Source organism: Hyperoodon ampullatus (genome assembly GCF_949752795.1).
Source record: "Hyperoodon ampullatus genome assembly, chromosome: 1".
Taxonomy (NCBI): Eukaryota; Metazoa; Chordata; class Mammalia; order Artiodactyla; family Ziphiidae; genus Hyperoodon; species Hyperoodon ampullatus.
Window position 1 is genome coordinate 103,487,188 of NC_136914.1, and position 19,238 is coordinate 103,506,425.

Consider the following 19,238-nt stretch of genomic DNA (forward strand, 5'->3'; position numbering starts at 1 on the left):
ATTTATTGGAAAGGAAGAGGCCAACCATTTCTCAGAAGTAAATAAATGATATTACAAACCAGCTTTGCAAATGTATCATAGTTATCCACCCTTTTGGGGTAGAAAAGATACATTATCTCGTGGTAGTTTTCTTAGTAGTTACAATTCACTCAATTCAATTATCTTACTTGATCGAAACCTGAGCAAAGTTTTTATGACAATACTGGTGCAATTAGCTTATCTTCCAGAAAGCAGGGACAATGGTAGAGCATTCTCCCAAAGTGACTTCAGAGGGAAGAGACCAGTGGGGCACGAGCTAACCAGCCTCTGACTGGGGAGGGCTGGCTGTCCTCAACAGAACACAAACTGCTTCCCAATTTGTGGGAAGAATTTAGAATTTAGCAATTCTAAAAATGTATCACTGCTATTCTAACATTAAAAGTAAGCAATGATTTCTTAGGAAAACTTTCAACACTCAAATGAACAAGAACTAGAAGAAAGGGAATTTTCAGAAAAGAGAAAGGATGTTCAAAGGAAGTAACAGTGTTTTATTAAAATAAAATGTCACTACTGTAATTTAAGGATATAGTCATAAATCTTTTCAGAATACAATATGCAGTATATTGAAAATATCTAATTCTATATATTTATGAGTTGAATAGGTGCTGAAGAGTCAAAAGTAAATGAGTAAAACAGTACAAAATCAATATGAATATTGATTTCATGACTTTTTTTTTTGGACCTTATCATATATTTTTGTGTATTTGTGCAGGTTTAAGTATCTTCATGAAGATTTTCATGAGATTTTCTATAATAGTCTAACACCAAAACATTTTCAAATGGACAGCTCTCATTACGGAATATCCCTTCTAATAGTGGCCTGGATGAAAAATGAAAATACAATTGTTGTAGGAGTAGAGCACACTCATGCTTTTATTTGTTTATTTTTTTAGGAAGGTTTATTATGCTCAGCTCAATGTCAGGAGATACCTTCTACATAAGCGCTTGCTGGGGTTCTACCTCTTTTCTTTTTGTTCAAAATGAAAAATGTAGATAGGAAATACACATATTAATGTATCTATTGATATAACATTCAATAAAATTCACTTTAAATCAGTATACACTATGATTGAGGTATTCAGGTTGAAATCATTCAGAAGCTGAAAATAAATGCAATCATATAAAAGGGGTGGTTATTTCTCAAAATGATTGTTTGCGGCTGTGTCTGCTTTGTATTCATCACCCTGTTAGGTAGAACTCTGGCTAACTAGAATTATTAGTTTTATTCTTCTAAAATATCAGGCACAGACACAGGCCTTCCCAAACACTAAAATTGAAGTTTTTGAGAGGATACTTCAATACTTCTGAGAGGAAAAATAAAATAAACTATATCAGAAAAAGATATGGTTATATTAACGACATAATAAATAATAACAAGTTAATACTATTCTTGTGTAGAGTATACCTGGAAAAGAGGAATTGTGCACTTAAAAGTTAACACTAACATGGACAAGGTAAGGCTTGAGAAATACATCCTACATACAGGTTATCTACTGATATATTGCTCCCCTCATTTGTTTCAGGATGTGCTTAATAGCCAAATGGTCAGATCAAGGTAAGGAAGAGATCAGCTGCAAAAGTTCAGAAGCACAGCTTCCTGTCTTACCTTCCACTGAGGAGGAAGCCAATAACCACCGCCAACAAAATGACTCCCACTGTCACAGACACAGCAATTATAGGAATCTGGCTTTGATCGCTGGATGCTGCAACTGCTGATAGGAGACAGAGAAAATGTAGCCTGTGGTTACAGGGATCATATGCATTCAAATGAGAGCTGCTTAATAGTCAGTAATCAATGCAAGGTTTAAGCAATTCACCCACACTTGGCTGAGATTTCCCCTTATATCTCTTCTCAATGGTGTGTAATTGAAAAGACATCTTTAGGAGAAAATATTTATTCTCCAAATGGAAATTTGAAAGAGCCACTAAGTCACTGATTATTTCCTTATCATAGAAAAGAATGTCATTGTTTGTATAGTATTAATTTAGCAATCTTAGGTTTGCAAGACAAAATGGAACTTTGTTTTTGATTTCAAACACCTCCTAAATAGGAGGTGCTAAGTATATGAGATTTGACATTTTTAGAGTTTGCATGTGGCTGTTCTCTAGGAAAAAATAAGTCTCATTATATTAGATAGGACTTTCTCTTATAGATATAGGTTGAAATGTCCAAAATGTCCAAATGATGTGGCTATGACCTCGTATGATATCACTATTTTGAATATAATTTTAAAAACTATAATTTCAAGCAGAATATAATCACTAAATATACTTTATTAGTAGGAACGCTTTTTCAAAAATACCAAGGAATACATTTAGAACTTTGTATCTACAGTAAGATTAGATTTGTTTACATGATCTTTTTTAAATACATGAATTTAGATGAAATATTTTATATTTTAATAACACAATTACTATCATAAGAGGAATATGGACATAATTAGATAGTTGTACCGAAAAAAGTAAGGGACTTTTTCTTTTGTGCTGATAGCTAAGATGATTAAAATAAGAAACTTATAGAGCAAAATAAATTTTATTAATGTTCTCAAGAAACCCTCAATAGGATAACTTAGCATGCTTATTGTTTAATGACATTATCATTTTCATAAATTCAGAGTGGCATGATAACAAATTTTAAGTCACCAAAACTAATAACAACTATACATCTCATGTTTTGTTTTTGACAGTCTCTTACATGATCTTGGCCCTATCAATAGTTTTGGACATTTAAATGCCACCCTTTCTAGTCTTGTCACCTCATCATTGATTCTTTTAACCAAAATTGACTGACTCTCTGACAACCTTCTTACACTGATCTACATTTTCAACCCTTTCAGGTGAGTCTTCAAGAGCCCAATATCGGCAACAAGTGGTTCATGTATGAGGAAAACTACTACTTACAATAGAAATCTATACTCTTCACCTCCCTCTTCTTGGATAATAATAGTTGCAATTCAAGGTCCCTTCACCCTGCTTTTTCCTATCCTCTGATGCTGAGGTGTGTGGTAGAGAATTTATTACTGGTGAACAGTATAAATGTAGTAGGGCAAAGCTACCCCATTATGACTAGTAGTAGCCTTCCCCAAGATTTGCTTTATTAATTTCTAAATTCAAATTACTTATTTTCTCAGTCAACTTTCTTTTTGGCAGGTGGCACTGTTTCTAGAGAAAAACATGCAAATTTGGTCCAAATAAGTTCAATGTTATTTCATTTGTGCTCCAAAGCTTTTGGTTCTCTCTTTTAATTTCCTTACAAAGTCATCCCCATAATGTCTTCCTCATTTTCTCAGTAGACTAATCCATTCTAACTTCCCACATTTTAGAAATGATAAACTTTATAGATAAAAGAGAGTGATCAAGTCTGAACTCCATGGTTAAATACAACTCTATACTCTTCTTTTGCTTCACCTAACTCCCCTGTTAGAATCTTTCTTATCTCTTCCAAGATAATGATCTTTAAAGATCTCCCTCCAGGAGAGATTATCATTTCCTTACAGACTGCTTCTCTGTTACTTACAAGCCTAAACAGATAACTTCTCTTGGAGAGAACAAATTCTTATACATAAACTTACTGATATTATTAGTTCAAACTGAAATTGAAAACAGGTCCAACATTTACTATTCATTTGGGTTAAGGTCAATTATTTAACCTTGTAAAGTCTCATTTCATTAATCTCCAGTTAGGGATAATTTCCCTGGATCATTATATTTCTGTTTAGAGATAACACTTAGCATCGTACTTCAACTATTGCCAGCCTTATTTAAATAGAAGATATTACATATACATATTATCTCCTTTTTTATTGTTATTCTTATTCTCTCCTATTTTTCAGCATCTTGACTGAGTCATCTAGAACCAGCCTCATCTTCCGAGAACCAACATTACTAAATTTCCTCTGAAACTTCTCTTCTGCCTTTGAGTTCTATGCATGATATATTTGCCGTGTGTAATGAGTACTTCTCCATTTACCTTACCATACACTATAATGAGGTATTTGACCTTGTTGAACATACACTCCACCTTTTAAACTCTTCTCTTGTTTCTATACCTCAGATGAGCTGTTTTCTCTTTTTCCCACTCTGAAGCACTGCTTTGTAAGTTCTATTGGCTCTGAATTCTCTTCCAACATTTTATGTGTAAGCAATTCCTGATGAATGACGGTTCTTAATCCTGCCCACTTCTTTCCATCTCTCTTTCTATCTCTTTCCATCTTTCTCGCTTTCTACCTCTTTCTCTCCCTACCTCTCATAGACATTTCTTTGCTCATGGCATCAGTTAACTATAAGCTGACGAGTCCCACATATATATCCCCAACTACTATTTGTCTTCAGCGAATCATTGTATTAAAAAAACAAAACTCTATTCCCTTTATTTGGATTTTATTTTCACATAAAAATAAACATGTTTAAAATAAACCCTTATACCACATCCACCCCAATGGCATTTAGAAAAAAAAGCATCAATATATAAATATACCATAAATCAAACCAACAAACCAGACAAATTTTATCTTTTTCTGGTTTCTTTTAAGCAGCACTGAATTTTTCTTAACCCTTACTTACACTTAATCACCAAATATTTTTCTGTTTCTTTTGTGTTTCTCCCCATGCATTACATTTTATTTCATCCAACACTCACCTATTTGATTCAAATCTGCTGGAATATGGTTCATATGTTTTTTAAGTGCTCCCTTTGACTTCTATGTACTCACATGAAATATCAGAAAATATCACTTTGATCATGTTTCTCTGAACAAAAAGTTAATAGATACCTACTGCCTATGGAAAAAAATTTCCAAATTCTCCATCATGCTTTCAAAAGCCCTTCTAATCTGACTCTAACAAATCTTTCTGGTCTCAATGTGCCAGTTCGGGACTCTGAAAGATAGGGTTTTGGAGGAAGCAGCATGATTAATCAGAAGTAGGGATCAAAACAGGGCAATTTCAGGCTAACCAATGTATTAATTTTGAGAAAAAAATACGGTGCTTAGAAGTGTAAAATGCTTCATTTTTTAGTAATTGCCAAGATCTCTAAATTAACAATGTGCTAAAATGTGCATGTAGGTAGAGGATAATATCTTGCAATAAAACAATTGTTAATGGCATGCCAAAAATTTTCAAAAATATTTAAATTAATATATTTTATGAAAATACTTTGTAAGTAATGTCAAATCACAAATGTTCTTACTTACATGTTTTTATCTGTTGTCCACTGAAATCAGATCTTTTTGTACAATAGGCAATTAAATAAAGGGGCTGTGAGACAGAATTTTAAAAATATATTTTCATTTATTTTTTAAAGTTTGCAGCATTCTTTTTTGAAGTTACCTTCCTTCTTTAGGCTTTCTTTCTTTCTATTTTTTGAATTTTCTTTTCTTTTATTTTTTTTAAACAGCAGGTTCTTATTAGTTATCTATTTTATACATATTAGTGTATACATGTCAATCCCAATCTCCCAGTTCATCCCACCCCTGCCCCAACTTCCACTTTCTCCCCTTGGTGTCCATATATTTGTACTCTACATCTGTGTCTCTGTTTCTGCCCTGCAAACCAGTTCATCTATATGATTTTTCTAGGTTCCACATGTATGCATTAATATACGATATTTGTTTTTCTCTTTCTGACTTACTTCACTCTGTATGACAGTCTCTAGATCCATCCACATCTCTACAAATGACCAAATTTTGTTCCGTTTTATGGCTGAGTAATATTCCATTGTATATATGTACCACATCTTTATCCATTCATCTGTCAATGGGCATTTAGGTTGTTTCCATGACCTGGCTATTGTAAATGGTGCTGCAAAGAACATTGGGGTGCATGTGTCTTTTCGAATTATGGTTTTCTCTGGGTATATGCCCAGTAGTGGGATTGCTGGGTCATGTGGTAATTACATTCTTAGTCCTTTAAGAAACCTCCATACTGTTCTACATAGTGGCTGTATAAATTTACATTCCCACCAACAGGGCAAGAGGGTTTCCTTTTCTCCACAACCTCTCCAACATTTGTTGTTTGTAGGTTTTCTGATTATGCTCATTCTAACTGGTGTGAGGTGATAACCTCATTGTAGTTTTGATTTCCATTTCTCTAATAGTTAGTGATGCTGAGCAGCTTTTCATGTGCTTCATTGCCATGTGTATGTCTTCCATGGAGAAATGTCTATTTAGGTCTTCTGCCTATTTTTGGATTGCTTTTTTTGTTTTTTTTAATATTGAGCTGCCTGAGCTGTTTATATATTTTGGAGATTAATCCTTTGTCTGTTGAATCTTTGGCAAATATTTTCTCCCATTCTGAGGGCTGTCTTTTCATCATGTTTGTAGTTTCCTTTGCTGTGCAAAACCTTCTAAGTTTCATTAGGTCCCATTTGTTTATTTTTGTTTTTATTTCCATTACTCTAGGAGGTGGATCAAAAAAGATCTTGCTGTGATTTATGTCAAAGAGTGTTCTTCCTGTATTTTCCTCTAAGAGTTTTATAGTGTCCGGTCCTACATTTAGGTCTCCAATCCATTTTGAATTTATTTTTATGTGTGGTGTTAGGGAGTGTTCTAATTTCATTCTTTTACATGTAGCTGTCCAGTTTCCCCAGCACCACTTATTGAAGAGACTGTCTTTTCTCCATTTTATACCCTTGCCTCCTTTGTAATAGATTAGTTGACCATAAGTGCATGGGTTTATCTCTGGGCTTTCTATCCTGTTCCATTGATCTATATTTCTGTTTTTGTGACAGTAACATATTATCTTGATTACTGTAGCATTGTAGTATAGTCTGAAGTCAGGGAGTCTGATTCCTCCAGCTCCGTTTTTTCTCTCTCAAGACTGCTTTGGCTATTCGGGGTCTTTTGTGTCTCCATACAAATTTTAAGATTTTTTGTTCTAGTTCCATAAAAATGCCATTGGTAATTTGATAGGGATTGCATTGAATCTGTAGATTGCTTTGGGTATTTTAGTTATTTTCACAATGTTGATCCATTTTTTTTTTTTTTTTTTTTTTTTTGCTGTACGCAGGGCTCTCACTGCCGTGGCCTCTCCCATTGCGGAGCACAGGCTCTGGACATGCAGGCCCAGCAGCCATGGCTCATGGGCCCAGCCGCTCCACGGCATGGGGGAATCCTCCTGGACTGGGGCAGGAACCCCGGTCCCCTGTATCGGTAGGAGGACTCGCAACCACTGCACCAATAAGAAGGCCCACAATGTTGATTCTTACAATCCAAAAACATAGTATATCTGTCCATCTCTTGCTATTATCTTTAATTTCTTTCATCAGTGTCCTATACATTTCTGAATATAGGGCTTTTGTCTCCCTAGGTAGGTTTATTCCTAAGTATTTTATTCTTTTTGTTGCAATGGTAAATGGGAGTGTTTCCTTAATTTCTCTTTCAGATTTTTCATCATTAGTGTATAGGAATGCAAGAGATTTCTGTGCATTAATTTTGTATCCTGCAACTTTACCAAATTCATTGGCTACCACTAGTAATTTTCTGGTGGCATCTTTAGGATTCTCTCTATATAGTATCATGTCATCGCAAACAGTGACAGTTTTATTTCTTCTTTTCCAATTTGTATTCCTTTTATTTCTTTTTCTTCTCTGATTGCCATGGCTAAGGCTTCCAAAACCATGTTGAATAATAGTGGTGAGAGTGGACATCCTTGGCTTGTTCCTGATCTTACAAGAAATGTTTTCAGTTTTTCACCATTGAGAATGATGTTTGTTGTGGGTTTGTCCTATATGGACTTTATTATGTTGAGGTACATTCCCTCTATGCTCACTTTCTAGAGAGTTTTTATCATAAATTGGTGTTGAATTTTGTCAAAAGCTTTCTCTGCATCTATTGAGATGATCATATGGATTTTATTCTTCAATTTGTTAATATGGTGTATCACATTGATTGATTTGCTTATGTTGAAGAATCCTTGCATCCTTGGGATAAATCCCACTTGTTCATGGTGTATTATTCTTTTAATGTGTTGTTGGATTCTGTTTGCTAGTATTTTGTTGAGGATTTTTGCATCTATATTCATCAGTGATATTGGTCTGTAATTGTCTTTTTTTGTAGTATCTTTGTCTGGTTTTGGTATCAGGGTGATGGTGGCCTCATAGAATGAGACTGGGAATGTTCCATCCTCTGTAATTTTTTGGAAGAGTTTGAGAAGGGTGAGTGTTAGCTCTTCTCTAAATGTTTAATAGAATTCACCTATGAAGCCATCTGGTCCTGGACTTTTGTTTGTTGGAAGATTTTAAACATAGTTTCAATTTCATTACTTGTGATTAGTCTGTTCATATTTTCTATTTCTTCCTGGTTCAGTCTTGGAAAGTTATACCATTCTAAGAATTTGTCCACTTCTTCCAAGTTGTCCATTTTTTTGGCATAGAGTTGCTTGTAGTAGTCTCTTAGGATGCTTTGTATTTCTGCAGTTTCTGTTATAACTTCTCCTTTTTCATTTCTAATTTTATTGATTTGAGTCCTCTCCCTCTTTTTCTTGATGAATCTAGTTAATGGTTTATCAATTTTGTTTATCTTCTCAAAGAACCAGCTTTTAGTTTTATTGATCTTTGCAATTGTTTTCTTTGTTTCTATATCATTTATTTCTGCTCTGATCTTTATGATTTCTTTCCTTCTGCTCACTTTGGGTTTTGTTTGTTTTTCTTTCTCTAGTTCCTTTAGGTGTAAGTTTAGATTGTTTATTTGAGATTTTTCTTGTTTCTTGAGGTAGGCTTGTATAGCTTTAAATTTCCCTCTTTGAACTGCTTTTGCTGCATCCCATAGGTTTTGGATCATCATGTTTCCATTGTCATTTGTCTCTAGGTATTTTTTGATTTCCTCTTTGATTTCTCCAGTGATCTCTTGGTTATTTAGTAATGTATTACTTAGGTTCCATGTGTTTGTATTTTTTTTACGTTTTTTTCCCTGTAATTGATTTGTAATCTCATAGTGTTGTGGTCAGAAAATATGCTTGATATGATTTCAATTTTCTTAAATTTACTGAGGCTTGATTCATGACCCAAGTTGTGATCTATCCTGGAGAATGTTCCATGCACACTTGAGAAGAAAGTGTAATCTACTGTTTTTGGATGGAATGTCCTATAAATATCAAATAAAATTTTCTGGTCTATTGTGTCATTTAATGTTTGTGTTTCCTTATTAATTTTCTATTTGGATGATCTGTCTATTGGTGTAAGTGAGGTGTTAAAGTCCCCCACTATTATTATGTTACTGTTGATTTCCTCTCTTATAGCTGTTAGCAGTTGCCTTATGTATTGAGGTGCTCCTATGTTGGGTGCATATATATTTATAATTGTTATATCTTTTTCTTGGATCAATCCCTGGATCATGATGTAGTGTCCTTCCTTGTCTCTTGTAACATTCTTTATTTTAAAGTTTACCTTATCTGATATGAGTATTGCTATTCCAGCTTATGTTTGATTTCCATGTGCACAGAATACCTTTTTCCATTCCTTCTCTTTCAGTCTGTATGTGTCCTTAGGTGTGAAGTGAGTCCCTTGTAGACAGCATATATATGGGTCTTGTGTTTGTATCCATTCAGCAAACCTGTGTGTTTTGGTTGGAGCATTTAATCCATTCACGTTTAAGGTAATTATCGATATGTATGCTCCTATGACAATTTTCTTAATTGCTTTGGGTTTGTTTTTGTAGGCCCTTTTCTTCTCTTGTGTTTCCCACTTACAGAAGTTCCTTTAGCGTTTGTTGTAGAGCTGGTTTGGTGGTGCTGAGTTCTGTTAGCTTTTGCTTGTCTGTAAAGATTTTGATTTCTCCATCAAATCTGAATGAGATCCTTGCTGGGTAGAGTAATCTTGGTTGTATGTTCTTCCCTTTCATCACTTTAAGTATATCATGCCACTGCCTTCTGGCTTGTAGAGTTTCTGCTGAGAAATCAGCTGTTAACCTTATGGGAGTACCCTTGTATATTATTTGTCATTTATTCCTTGCTGATTTCAATAATTTTTCTTTCTCTTTAATTTTTACCAATTTGATTATTATGTGTCTCGGCATGTTTCTCCTTGGGTTTATCCTGTATGGGACTCTCTGCACTTCCTGCACTTGGGTGGGTATTTCTTTTGCCATGTTAGGGAGTTTTTTGACTATAACCTCTTCAAATATTTTCTTGGGTCCTTTCTCTCTACTTCTCCTCTGGGACCCCTTTAATGTGAATATTGTTGTGTTTAATGTTATCCCAGGGGTCTCTTATGCTGTGTTCATTTCTTTTAAGTCTTTTTTCTTTATTCTGTTCTGCAGCAGTGAAATCCAACATTTTGTCTTCCAGGTCACTTATCTATTCTTCTGCCTCAGTTATTCTGCTATTGATTCCTTCTAGTGTATTTTTCACTTCAGTTATTGTATTGTTCATCTCTGTTTGTTTGCTGTATCATTCTTCTAGATATCTTTTAAACATTTCTTTCTTCTTCTCGATCTTTGCCTCCATTCTTTTACCAAGGTCCTGGATCATCTTCACTATCATTATTCTGAATTCTTTTTCTGGAATGTTGCCTATCTCCACTTCATTTAGTTGTTTTTCTGGCGTTTTATCTTGCTCCTTCATCTGGGACATAGCCTTCTGCCTTTTCATCTTGTCTATCTTCTGTGAATGTGTTTTTTTGTTCCACAGATTGCAGGATTGTAGTCCTTCTTGCTTCTGCTGTCTACCTTCTGGTCAGTTTGAACCATTTTTTAAGTTCATTGATGGTTTTAATTATTGACTATTTCATTTGCACTGATTAATTTGTGAGATATTTCTTTTTTTAAAATATAAAATTCAGTATTATTTTATAATTGGTTTGTAACTGGAGTATGATTGCTTTACAATGGTGTGTTGGTTTCTGCTTTATAACAAAGTGAATCAGCTTTACATATATCCCCATATCTCCTCCCTCCTGTGTCTCCCTCCCAACCCCTCCCTATCCCACCCCTCTAGATGGACACAGAGCACAGAGCTGATCTCCCTGTGTTATGAGCTGTTTCCCACTAGCTATGTATTTTACATTTGATAGTGTATATATGTCCATGCCACTCTCTTCTCATAGGAAATAATTCAACAAGATTTTTTTACTATTTTTTCCTTTGTTTGCCCTGACAGCATCAATAATATCTTCAAATACATCAAGTAAATTTAAAATTTATAGAATTTATGGGATACTATCAATATCTTCATACTTGTTCATTCTTTAGCAGTGGTTTAAAAAAAAAAGTAAGCCCAGTATGATTCATGATTGTCCTTTTACATTTTGTTAAAATTTTTAATATTTAAAGATATGAACCTCTAGTCACGCATATTGCCTATTTTCCTATATATGTTTATTAAGAATTAGTTGATTTATAATGTAGTTTTGGAAAAATAACTGCAGAATGTTTGGGGAATATTTAAAAGTAAATTTTGGAGCAATGAAACATACTACTATTAAAAGGATATTAATTATGAAAATTAATATTCTTTAGTAAATAATATGTTTCTTTTTGTCAATTATTATATATTTACATCATCCATGGAAACTTTAAGATAGTATCTGTTGAGAAATCATATTGTTTTCTGATATTTTGCTTCCCCCACTCCTGGTTACAAATCCATATTACATAAATATTCTCTAGATACTTGCTACATATTTGAATCATTGAGTTAATCATTGAGAATAAAGAGGTTTGTTAGAGACAGATTATAAGGGTTTCTAAGTCCAGGGTGAGAATTTTAGACCTTTCTCACACAGCAAATAGTATCTGTTAACTTTTTTGATCAGGAGAATGTGATCAAAGTTATAATTTTTGATTTGTAATATGAGTACACAGGAATTGGGAAACTGAAAACAGTATGGCAGTCAAATAAGCACATGAAACGATGTTGAACATCACTAGGTATTTCAGATGTCAAATAAAACCACAATGAGATACCACTACTTCTGTGTCCAAAAGGACAAAATAAAATAATGATAACACCAAATACTAATAATCATGTGGAGAAACTGATCACTCATACGTTGCTGGTAAGAATGTAAAATGGTACAGCCACTCTGGAAAACATTTTGTTGGTTTCTTACAAAATTAAACATGCAATTACCATAAGACCCAGACAATTGTATTCTTGGATAGTTATCCCAGGGAAATAAAAACTTAGGTTGACACAAAAATATATACATGAATGTTCATAGCATTTTTATTGATAATAGCAAAAACTGGTATCAGCCCAGATATCTTTCAACAGGTGAATGGTTAAACAAACTATGGTAAGTACATACCATGGAATACGATGCAACAATGAAAAGAAACAGATTTGATATGCACAACAACTTGGATTAATCTACAGGGAATTATGCTAAGAAAAAATTCCAAACTTAAAGGTCATGTACTGTATGAGTCCATTTACAAAACATTTTTAAAATGTCAAGATTTAAAAATGGATGTTTAGATTTTAGTGGTAGCCAGAGATTTGTTATGGAAAAGGAGTTGTTAGTGAAGGCAGTAAGTGTAGTTATAAAAGAAACAGAAAATATGAACAGACCAATCACAAGTAATGAAATTGAAACTGTGATTTAAAATCTTCCAACAAAAAAAAATCCAGGACAAGATGGCTTCACAGGTGAGTTCTATCAAACATTCAGAGGAGAGCTAACACCCACCTTTCTCAAACTCTTCCCAAAAATTACGGAGGAAAGAATACTCCAAAACTCATTCTATGAGGCCACCATCACCCTGATACCAAAACCAGACAGAAGTACTACAAAAAAAAGAAAATTACAGACCAATATCACTGATGAATATAGACGCAAAAATCCTCAACAAAATAATAGAAAACAGAATCCAGCAACACATTAAAAGGATCATACACCATGATCAAGTGGGGTTTATCCCAGGGATGCAAGGATGTTCAATATGTGCAAATCAATCAATGTGATACACCATATTAACAAATTGAAGAAAATAACCATATGATCATCTCAATGGATGCAGAAAAAGCTTTTGACAAAATTCAACACCCACTTATGATAAAAACTCCCCAGAAAGTGGGCACAGAGGGAATTACCTCAACATAATAAAGGCCATATATGACAAACCCACAGCCAACATCATTATCAATGGTGAAAAACTGAAAGCATTTCTTCTAAGATCAGGAACAAGACAAGGATGTCCACTCTTGCCACTCTTATTCAACATAGTTTTGAAAGTCCTATCCATGGCAATCAGAGAAGATAATGAAATAAAAGGAATCCAAATCAGAAAAGAAGAAGTATGACTGTCACTGTTTGCAGATGACATGATACTCTACATAGAAAATCTTAAAGATGCCACCAGAAAACTACTAGAGCTAGTCAATGAATTTGGTAAGTTTGCAGGATACAAAATTAATGCACAGGAATCTCTTGCATTCTTATACACTAACAACACAAGATCAGAAAGAGAAATTAAGGAAACAATCCCATTCACCATTTCAACAAAAAGAATAAAATATCTAGGAATAAACATACCTAAGGAGGTAAAAGACTCAGAAAACTATAAGACACTGATGAAAGAAATCAAAGATGACACAAACATATGGAGATATATACCATGTTCTTGGATTGGAAGAATCAATATTGTGAAAATGACTATATTACCCAAAGCAATCTACACATTCAATGCAATTCCCCTCCAATTACCAATGGCATTTTTTACAGAACTAGAACAAAAAATCTTAAATTTGTATGCAGACACAAAAGACCCTGAATAGCCAAAGCAATCTTGAGAAAGAAAAACAGAGCTAGGGGAATCTGGCTCCTTGACTTCAGACTGTACTACAAAGCTACAGTAATCAAGACAATATGGTAGTGGCACAAAAACAGAAACATAAATCAATGGAACAGGATAGAAAGCCCAGAGTTAAACCCATGCACCTATGGTCAGTTAATCTATGACAAAAGAGGCAAGGATATACAATGGAGAAAAGACAGCCTCTTCAATAAGTGGTGCTGGGCAAATTGGACAGCCACATGTAAAAGAATGGAATTACAACACTCCCTAACACCATACACAAAAATAAACTCAAAATGGATTAAAGACCTAAATGTAAGACCAGAGACTCTAAAACTCTTAGAGGAAAATATAGGCAGAACATTCTTTGATATAAATCACAGCAAGATCTTTTTTGACCCACCTCCTAGAGTAATGGAAATAAAAATAAACAAATGGGACCTAATGAAACTTAAAAGCTTTTGCACAGCAAAGGAAACTATGAACAAGACAAAAAGACAGCCCTCAGAATGGGAGAAAATATATGAAGATGAATCAATGGACAAAGGATTATTCTCCAAAATATATAAACAGCTTATGCAGCTCAATGTTAATAAAACAAATAACCCAATCCAAAAATGGACAGAAGACCTAAATAGACATCTCTCCAAAGAAGACATACAGATGGCCAAGAAGCACATGGAAAGCTGCTCAACATCACTAATTATTAAAGAAATGCAAATCAAAACTACAGTGGGCTACCACCTCACACTCATTAGAATGGGCTCTATTGGAAAATCTACAAACAACAAATGCTGGAGAGGGTGTGGAGAAAAGGGAACACTCTTGCATTTTTGGTGAGAATGTAAATTGGTACAGCCACTATGGACAACATTATGGAGGTTCCTTAAACAATTAAAAATGGAATTATCATATGACCCAGCAATCCCACTACTGGGCGTGTACCCAGGGAAAACCATAATTCAAAAAGACACATGCCCCCCAATGTTCTTTTCAGCACTATTTAAAATAACCAAGTCATGGAAGCAACCTAAATGCCCATTGACAGATGAATGGATAAAGAAGATGTGGTACATATATACAATGGGATATTACTCTGTCATAAAAAGGAATGAAATCGGGCCATGTGTAGAGATTTGGGTGGATCGAGAGACTGTCATACAGAGTGAAGTAAGTCTGAAAGAGAAAAATAAATGTCGTATATTAACACATATAGGTGGAGTGTAGAAAATGATACAGATGAACCGGTTTGCAAGGCAGAAATAGCAACACAGATGTAGAGAACAAACATATGGACACCAAGCTGGTGGACATGGGGAGCGGGGGTCGTGGTGGTCAGATGAATTGGGAGACTGGGATTGACATGTATACACTAATATGTATAAAATAGATAACTAATAAGAGCCTCCTGTATAAGAAATACATAAAATAAAATTCAAAAGTAAAATAAAATAAAATAAATAATAAAATAAATTGTTATCCCTTGGGAAAAAAAATGGGGGCAACAACAGAGATCTTTGTGAGGTTGACACTATTCAATATCTTGACTGTGATGGTAAATACACAAACCCTCACAAGTGAGCAGATTTTACAGAACTTAATTCATAACTGTCTACACACATACACACAAAGGAGTACGAGGAAATGTAAGACTGGTGGATTTCATCAATGCCAATATCCTGCTTTTGATGTTATACTATAGTTTTGCATAATGTTACCATTGGGGATACTGAGCAAAGTGTGCAAGAGCTCTCTGTGTATTGTTGCACATGAATCTACAATTATCTTGGTGAATTTTTCATTTAAAAAACAGAATAGCATTATTCTAGCAGTTGGGCTATACAGTTTTTTTAATCAAATAGGTAAGAATTAGATGAGAGAAAGTATATTGAGGAAAAAATCATAAAAGAAACACAAATGTGTTCAGTAAATCTTGGGCAAGTAGAGACTAAGAAAGATTCAGTGATGTTTCCATAGTTTCAAGACAATTTATATTAAGGAAAAAAAAAAACTAAGTAAAAGAGCTAGCTAGGTTGGCTGGATGGTTTCATTCATGCTAGGTGTATTTGTTGGCATGTTTTTATCATCGCCATTGGGAATAGGAATAATAAAAGGCGTCAATTTTAAACACATTAATTGTATGCACAACAAAATTAAAGTGGGTTACAGTCAGTTATAAAACATAAACTAAAACCTGACAGAAAAAAACCTGGAGATTTTCCACCCAAATCCTCATGGTAAATAGTTTTTCTAAAATAAATATTTTGCATTCTTGTTTTTATTATTTGCATTTGGTTTTAGGGCTATATTTTTAACATAGAAGATAACGTAGATGAAAAAATAAAGCTCTTCATAACAATTTTGTAACTGAATTATAATATAAATTAATAGTTAATAAGTTTAAAAAATTAAGAAAATCAAGAACATATGTCAATATATCATATTGTACAATTATGAACTGAATAATCAATTGGAAAATTCTTTGTAAAGTTTAAGTTCAAAGTAATGACTTTCAGATAATTATTTGTCCTAATATACCTGAATGATAAGGTAGACTTTCCTTAACAATGGTGACTCATTAAAGCCAGGTTAACTGTCACCCACCAAATGAAATTGACAATAACTTTGACAGCAAAAATGTAAATATGTTTAAGATACCATAATTCTTGTCTCTAGTATTTGCAGATTGTGTTTTGGAAATAATATATGTATGTGAAGAATTAAATTATAGTATTAAGTAAATAATTGCTCAATAATATATTTGAAGTGATTTCACGAAATACTGAACAAATAGTTGTCAAATGAATGGTATATAACACAAAATGAAGTGTTATTTTAATAATAATTGTGTATCTTCTTTAACTCCCTATTAGAGTATAATCTTGGAGAAGGGAGGGATTATGTCTTAAAGTTATTTGAGTCACTCACAGTAGCTAGTGTGAACAATCTTTTGATGTGTAGGGAGTTAATGACAAATTAAAAAATAATGAACAAAACTATTATCCTAAAATGGTTCTTGACACAAGCATTCTAATCTTCAGAAGTAAACAGTCTGTATTCTTATTCTAAGGAGAGAAGTTTCCACTTGTTATTCATGTATACTTCTCCAGAGTCTAGCAAAGCCAAACACATAACAGGGGCTGAACACATTCTTTCTGAATTGTATCCAGAAGATTTCTACATGAAGGTCAAAGGGAGTTGGTATGTAACAGATACTTGGTACAAAGAAAAATTCATTCTTAAATTGTTTGCAAATACATGTACACATAAGCAAGTAAAAATAAAATTCTACACTAAAGTTGAGGCAATACATCCCTAAAATATTTTCATTATCTATTAATAATAACACTAAAATGTGATTTTGTAATAAAAATATTTGTGTGATATTTCTTTCTCTCTAGAAGTTATGTAGGAAAATATTTAAAAGAAAGTTTCAGGTGAGACTTTGTAAAATTATATGGAAAATGACCTCATATTATTTCTCTCAATGATCAGATTGATGGGTATTGGCATACCTGGAAACTACTATTTAAAAAAAAAATAAAGGAAAGAACATAAAATAGTCTGAAGAAAAACTAGTTGTTGAACATGCCAACATCCTAAAACTAAGTATAATTTTATAATCTTTTAAAGTGAGATTTTTCATTTGTAAAATTATCCAAGCACTCGAGCATATTGTGAGATATTATTTACTCTATGACTTTGTTCCCAGAGTTGGCAAAGCACATAAGCACAAATAGAAACAAGCCCTATTAGAATGGCCAGCTTATATAATACATATTTCATCATAAATCAAGATCAGGGTCCAAGGTATGAGAGTGAATAATCCATTGCCAATATTATGGAAATTTTCTGACTAATTACATCAATTCATATGAAATTTATTTAAAACTCTTTTCTAAATAGCATTAAATATTTAAATTTCAATATGTCAATTAAACTTCAGACATGGGACTTTCCTTGCATGGAAAGAAAATAATTTATCATTTTTCACCATGGCACCCTAATCTGTATAAAATCAAGTGAGGTCATACTTAGAAAGCTATTTTTAAAGTAATAAAAATTATTTTTTAGATAATTCAGTTAAACATGCTTTAAACAGAAGTATGTCTTCATTTTCTAAAGAGCTGTATTATATAGGTTTATGAAAATTTTAATTTAATAGCTCTCTTAATCATTACAAAGTAAATCTGATAATTAAGGTCTTGTTTTGTTGGTTTTCAAAGGGAGGAAACATGCATTTTATTTTCTTCATTTAAAAATAAGTAATTCTTACAAAACTTGACTTTAAAAAAGTATATATATATATGTGTGTGTGTGTGTGTGTGTGTATTGTATATGTACAAACAAATACATTTACACATACTTGACATTTCACACTACTTCTCTGTGTTATTTTCTTTGTAACAAGACATTAATAGTGTCAGTTCTTTCATCTATAAACAAGGCAAGTTATTGCTTTCTCCTAATCCTACTTTAAATGTGTGCTTTAGTACAAGTAAGTAATCTAAATATTTTGTTTGACATTAAAGAAGAAAAAGTTTCATGCTATCTTTACTATTTTATGAAAAGAAAGGTACAAGAAGGGTTTTCCAGAAATATTTCTGGATCCTCCACTCAGAGATGTTGCCAGAGATTTTGATTTTTTTTTCAAAACAATCAGACTGGTTCATTAGAGCACCATTTTCTTGCCAAACTCAATACTAATGAAAGTTCCCTGTGGAATTTTCATAGAAAGACTAAGCCTAGTAGCATTGTTCAATAAAACAAGTAAAAAGTAAATGGCATAATTCAATAAAGTACGGCAACAGTGGAAAGAAAGTCTTTAAAAGCAAGGTTTAAACAGCTCTTAAGGCTCTCCTGATGTTTCATTTCCCTGTAGACTAAATGCTTTGAGGATCGGGGACCGATGTGTTAACCCGCTAACCTCCCATAATAGCATGACAGATGCTTCCTACCTGAAGGAGTAATGCCTGGGAGAGAGATAGAAGAAGCGGGAGACTGACAGAATGCCCAGGGAGAGTATTGATCAAATGACTCTTTTCTGGTAACCATTACGGAGATATGAGTTGACAGTAATTAAAATGACTTACACACTGGGATGGTTTCAAACTCAAATCTTCGACTGAAGACACCATAGCCTGCTGCTGTGCGTGCTCGAATTTGGAAGACATATACTGAAGCTGGTTTCAAGCCCTCTGCAGTTATAGTTGTCTCTTTAGATTTGATAATTGTATAGCTGGTCTCTTGGTCCTTGGATTACACATGTATATGCAATAAAAAGAAGTCAAATAATGAATTATTAATGACAGAAAATCACAGAATCAAAGATAAGAAAAAAATCAGAAACTAATAGATTTGCTATTAGTACAAATATGATATTTTACAAACAAAATCCTATGCATCCTAGTTGTGTTAGTTATGTAGAACCTTATTAAACTATTTTCTAGAACTCATAGATGTAAGATA

At 33.4% G+C, this 19,238-nt stretch overlaps 1 protein-coding gene across 10 annotated transcripts in view; it reads right to left on the reverse strand.

The window, feature by feature from the left end:
* Positions 1–19,238, reverse strand: part of EPHA5 (EPH receptor A5) — a gene marked incomplete at both ends in the record, with an annotated part of 319,089 nt that overhangs the window by 80,803 nt on the left and 219,048 nt on the right. For 7 of the 10 annotated variants that reach the window (XM_079712445.1, XM_079712442.1, XM_079712451.1 and 4 more), the window contains 2 exons: positions 1,646–1,751; positions 18,863–19,022. In XM_079712445.1, the coding sequence (XP_079568571.1) occupies positions 1,646–1,751; positions 18,863–19,022 (266 nt within the window). The remainder of the gene's footprint in view (positions 1–1,645; positions 1,752–18,862; positions 19,023–19,238) is intronic. The other 3 variants (XM_079712446.1, XM_079712444.1, XM_079712443.1) reach the window with 1 other exon arrangement.